The sequence below is a fragment of the Silurus meridionalis genome, chromosome 7 (genome assembly GCF_014805685.1).
Source record: "Silurus meridionalis isolate SWU-2019-XX chromosome 7, ASM1480568v1, whole genome shotgun sequence".
Lineage (NCBI taxonomy): Eukaryota > Metazoa > Chordata > Actinopteri > Siluriformes > Siluridae > Silurus > Silurus meridionalis.
Window position 1 is genome coordinate 13795335 of NC_060890.1, and position 6095 is coordinate 13801429.

Here is a 6095-nt window from a genome sequence, read left to right on the forward strand (position 1 = left end):
TATCTCTATTATGCAACACATATAACCGAATCATATACACCAAAAGTTATTAAACATGTTTGTGGACCTGTGTGCAATGCCAGGAACCCATCACTGTTCCACTTTAAACGGGTACAATGTGGTTTGCTTTATGTGAACTTGAGTATGTGTGTAAAACTTTAAAGCTCCAAGAATAAGTAGTCAAGTAATTTGTTTCTAAGTTTAAAGTTTCATGGCCAAAAAGGTTATACTGGGGTCTGAGATGGACAAAAGCATGGAATACAGTGACTGTAATGCAGGTTTTAATCTGTGAATATTCAGTGCTCTTAGATTAGTCAGTATAAAAGAGGATCCCAGTAACATCTTTGCTGAATTCAATAAGCGACTATGCCCTTCATGTGCATGACTAATGATTAAAGAAAAGCATTGCATACTGTTTAGGTCATCAATCAGCGTGATCTGGATCCGGCACAAATTAGGGCTGTGTAAATAAGAAACAAGCCCTAGGAATATTAAAGGCAAAGTTTTGGCTGCAGAAATGCTGCTTTAGTTAAACATGAAGAAAAAATGTTTCGAGTCATTTGTTGGCTGAGTACAAGGGGACACCCTGAATATAGGTTCTTTCTGGGTTTTTGTTGTTTTTTTTATTTTGTACATTTTGCTATTGGCACTATCAGATATTTAGCATTGCATTCTTCTATTGTGTTCTACTTTTGCTGGGTTTTCTATCGTGCTGAGATTTTAATAAAGAAACGAATTGTGTTATTTATTTTTAATAATAATGCATACGTTGACTAAACAATAATGCATTCATAAGAACAATGACTTTATCTCCGATTCTGCAGAAATGAGTTAAGTAATTTGGTCCAAAAAAAAAAAAAAAAAAAATCTACAGTGATTACACCCTTTTCAATCAGGCCTAGACAGGCCATTTTGTGATTTAGGCAGAAATTTCATCTGTTCATCTGATACATTTGTGGTGATCAAGTAAACATGACTGTATATAAGGAGAGTTTTGCTGCAAATTCACTTGTACCGCAGATGAAATTGTACATATCTATTAACATGGAAATGTATGTGTATGATGCCTTGGGGAGCAAGGTGTGTGTGTGTGTGTGTCCGTGTCCAAGAGTAGGGTGCTGCTGCTTGGCTGCAGTGGTGATAAATGGCAAGGGTGTGGGTTATTCATCTCCTGTTTGGTGCAGTGGACAGTGGCCCTCCTCTCTCCACATGTCAGCACATGGGATAATTCTATCATTTATCAGGAGTGACTGGGACAGGAGTCACCACCACACATTGACCACGGGGTCTCAACCGTTTGTCTTCCCCTTACTCTCCTCTTCACTTCCTCAATCGCATGTGGCACACCCACTTGCACTCTTAATCTCAATTTTAAATCTTTTTGCCGATGTGTTTGCACTTTCTGGATCGTATTTTTTTGTGAAAACTAACCTGTGCAGATGAAAGTTTTTGCAAACTATAAGTATCCTTGGATATGAAGTGGAGAATTAAGGCCAAGGTCAGTATAATAAATTATCTGTGATCAGGCAGCTCACCAAATAAAATGATTTTTTTCCTGATTATTATTATTATTAATAACAGAAGCTGCATCTTTTGCTACACACACATAATGCCTGAGCGACATAAAGTTTGAGAGTAAAAACTCTAATGGAAATTCCCACAATATTTGTGTGTTTGATAAAAACTATGGTGAGAATTAATATCTACAAGTGTGTAGTGTTTTCATACATCTAAAATAATCATTGCTCATCACTGAGCTCTTTGTTGCTCACCTATATTGAGGATGTATAAGAACCATTAACACTTCTCTGTGTCTCTCTGTTTGAATGCAGGGTCATTCAGAACCGCATCCTGATCTTCATCCTGGGCACCATCATCCTCCTCACCATCGTCCTGGCCATCTATTTCAATCTGCGAGGCCACTGATCTCCCCTGACGGGTCCTGTGTTTGTGCTTGCGTGTGTGTGATTAATAGCAACAAAAGCACGCTGGAGTAATTAGGACAAATTGTTCATATGAATCATTCCTGGTGGGCAGTGACAGGTGATCTCTTCTCCACTCTCTCCTTCGGCGCACAACCACACCCGCTCTACCCTCTACCCCATATAGCCATTTTGCTAGAATCTTACTGTTCAATTCTTCTGCATGGGACCTCCATCTGACTGACCTCCGCATACATCATCGACATGGCAGAATAATGGCGGAGGAAGAATGCTTTAATTCTATGATTTGTTGCTTTATTTTAACATTTTGTCGATAGTGCTGCTTATTCCGTGTCAGAATGGTGAGTGTATCTGCGTGCACATGCATATACACTTTCAGTCCCGGTGTAGTCCCTGCTTTTTTCTGGGGCATACGCACGAATGCTTGGACCTGTCTGTAGTGCAGCACACAGAGCAGAATCACACACTACACCCAGCCCAAAGGTCAGTGCCTTTAGCAGCAAACACACACGCTTCTCCCAGTCGCGCTTCATCCAGGATTAGTAGCTTCTCACGCTGTTCCTCTAAGGTCAGTAAAGGCCTTGTGTGTGTTCAGGCAACTCAGCAGGATTTTTAAAACCTAAGGCCCCCCCCATAGATTCACTTATAATGTACGGCATAAATATTTTGTTAACATACTTGGACATTACTAATATCTATGTTTATTTTAAAATGAATAATTATTGTGGTGATGTATTTACCTTCTTTCAGTCAGTATGAAACTTTTTCATCACTGTATAATGTATTTCTGTAAAATGCAGAAACGTGTACAGTGTAAATGGTTCAAAAATGAGATGCATGTGGAAAGCTTTTTAATTTATTGAATGGAGTAATGTTATGGAGCTTTTTACTTTTGATCCATAGTGAGGGGTTTTTTTGTTTGTTTGATTGTTTCCATTTTTAGGACCAACACCTGGTGAATGATGGTAGTAATCTTTATAGATCAGATTGCAGCAGTTTATTCTATTTGTTTGCATGTGTATGAGTGTGTATTGATGTTTTACACAGTGTCCTATACGGTCAGGACCTGGTGCAGCTCAGTGCAGTTTCAGACTTATGCAGCTCAAATATACTGTCTGTTCACATGTGAGCATTTAAAATACAGACACAGAGCACACCTATTGATACTGTGTTTATTATTCCCAGTGCATGTGACAGATATTCTCTCTCTGTCTCTTTCTCTCTAGCTCTCACAAAAACGCACACACTTTTTTTCCTCCTCTGGCTGAGGGCCTGATGGACAGACAGACAGGCAGAGGGCATTTGGTATTCTGTTTCAGGCCGGGTAGATTGTCTTATTTTGGAAGCAGCATGGTGGGGGGCTTTCTCTGCCTCTGCTTCACAGCTCGGGCTTCAAAGCACCAAATTAATGGCCAACAAAATAGTGTGTCTCTGTCCGTCCCATGTGGGGCCAACCCGTCGAGAGTTATCATTAAGTTCAGGAATAAATGAACAAAAAAGGAGAGAGGAGGAAGAGGAAGGACGAGGAGGGGCAGAATCCTGCCTGTTTGACAAACCTCATAAGATAATGACCTCAGTGATTGAGTTTTTCATCAACACGCCTAGACAGGACTGGGTGTCTGCATGTCTTCCGTGTGTGTTTGTCCTCTCTCCTTCTTTAGAAATATGTGTGAGTGTGAGCACTGGATCTAAGCACCTGTGCGTGTTGAATCCAGGCATGCTGTGAGTATATTTTGCTTGTTATGTATGTGTGCAGCTGTGTGTGTGTGTGTGTGTGTGTGTGTGTGTGTGTGTGTGTACATAGGTGTGTGTGTGTGTGTGTGTGTGTGTGTGTGTGTGTGTGTGTGTGTGTGTGTGCGCACGTTTCGCTGACTGAGTCTCTCTCTGTCTCTCTATCTCTCTCCCTCTCCCTCGGCCTGTCAGATCCTCTCAGTAGTGAGTGGCTGGTGGAAGGCAGCGTGGCTGCGGCTCTATTTGAAGTTGTAATGGTGTCAAAAAGTCAGGGCTGACTGACAGCCGTCAGTCCCACTGGGGCTCATTAAATCATAACAACTTGACAAGGAAATAATTGAGCACTGATGACAAGTTGAGGCCCGTTTAGATGTTTTTATTTTCTTTCATTATGCCTTCTAACTATTATGTTCATTAAGGAATTGCATTAAACAACTCTTAGGGGACTAATGATTTGTTTATATCCCCTTTTTCATTATTTAAACACTAGCCATGTCTTCTGATACCTCAGCAGGCTGCAGCTATCATCTTCTGCATCTATTTTTCTCCACACACCTTTTTCTCTATAGCTCTTCTGTCTCTCTCTCTCTCTCTCTCTCTCTCTCTCTCTCTCTCTCTCTCTCTCTCTCTCTCTCTCTCTCTCTCTCTCTCCTTCTTTCCCTCCGCCCTCATCCCCATTATCTACGTCTCTTCCTTACTTCTTACTCTCTCCTTCTCTTTCTTCTCACATTTTCTCATCACTTTCTAATTTCACCCTTTTCCTTGCTCATATCATCCTTCTCTCCTCTACAATCCCCTCTCTCTCTTGTCATTCTTATCTCCCCCTTTCCCCCTCTTCCCTGTTAATTTTCCTTTCTTCTTATCCTCTTCATTCTCTTTTCTCTTATCCTCTCTTCTCCTCAATCCCCTTCTCCTCACTCGCATTTCTCACTTTGTGCTCCTTTTCCTTATCTTGCACTTCTCCTTGTTTCCTCTCCCACTCCCTCCTCTTTCCTCTAAGCAACCAAGCTCTCTCCTCTCTTGCTCCTTGTCTCCACCCCCCGCTCTCTTTTCTCTTTCAGTATGACCTATGGAATAGTCATTACCCTCTTATAGGCTGTGTTTTATTCCAGGGGGCAACTGTAGCAATAGGTGTGCTCACATTTTAACACATCACTCAGATTAATGTTAACCATCAGAGTGTCCAGCTAGCAGGCCCTCAGCCATCTGACGGAGGAACAGAGATTAACCACAGCTTTCCTGTAACACTGATAGTAGACGTGCAGTGTAACACAAACCTGCGCATGTATACACATTAATCAAAGTGCTATAGTGTATGTTAAAAATTCTACACAGAGTGATGGCAATTTCAGGTAACACTCAGCAGTTTTTCAGCCCAAATCCTAAACGTGGGATTACCACGGCCAGCTGAAATGTCAGGTATTTTTCTCAAGAACTGAAAACCTGTTTGCTGAAAACGGTTGTCAAGGCAGTTATATCCCCACACATTACAAAGAAAAAGAAGGTTGTGCTAATCATGTATATGCCACAGCTGTAGTGTATAACAAATAGGATAAAAACATATTATAAAGTGCCCCTGAAGTATTTAAATAAATAAATAAAAGGTGTGTTTGAGTAAATGAGTAAATCAGGAAGCACAGTGGAAGGTCTATGTTTCATCAGGTAAAGATCATCTTTTGAGAAAAGTTCCTGTCCCCTTATAAATAAAGTTTTTTTTTTTTTCTTTCTCACTTAACTGTAAGGTATTCAGACGTACATGGCGATGTCCTAACATGCTATCAAATACTGAATGGCACAAACCTGAAATGATATCTGTCACTGTTGTTCTTTTCTGCTGTGTCCCTCTTCAAGTAAATGCCCATTGATTGGACATGCATGTGTTTGCTGTGATCATGTGCCCAGTTTGATATTTGTGTGTTTGAAAGTGCATAGCATCTGGCCACATCTGACTTCCTACTGATCAGATCCATCTTACCCGATTAGCGCGACTACTGTTCCTATTCTTCCTTTGCTTTCATTTGTCAGTGATTTTTATGGATTGTGATCTCTGTGGATGTGCCGAGTGCTTGTCTAGTTGTAACACTGTCATTAAAGCAGTATTGCATTTCAACACCTCTGTGTGTTTTCACCTCTCATTAGGCCTGCGATTAGCTCTGGTGTGTCATGTCAAGTGCACGTTGCCACAATGTGCCTTTTGAACTTGGGCTACAAGTTGGCGTTTCCAAAGCGTTCAGGAGGAAGGAATACAAACAGAGTGCCGTTTACGCTTTTTAACCCGCAGCTACTACCACAGTCGAGCACCAGCCGTGCGCTTTTCACTCGCTCCCTTTGTCTCCTGTACCCCACTGTGCCACTAGAGTGTGTGAGTTTGTATGTGTGTGTAGGCACTCCACAGCTACACAGTGAACAAAGAGGCAGACT

The 6095-nt window shown here is 41.3% G+C and overlaps 1 protein-coding gene across 4 annotated transcripts in view; it reads left to right on the forward strand.

The window, feature by feature from the left end:
• Positions 1-5784, forward strand: part of vti1a (vesicle transport through interaction with t-SNAREs 1A) — a 103499-nt gene extending 97715 nt beyond the window's left edge. For all 4 annotated transcript variants that reach the window (XM_046854682.1, XM_046854680.1, XM_046854683.1 and 1 more), the window contains one exon: positions 1833-5784. Coding sequence is in view for 2 of the 4 variants with exons in the window: in XM_046854680.1 (XP_046710636.1) it covers positions 1833-1926 (94 nt within the window). In the remaining 2 variants the exon portion in view is untranslated. The remainder of the gene's footprint in view (positions 1-1832) is intronic.
• Positions 5785-6095: the final 311 nt, after the last annotated feature.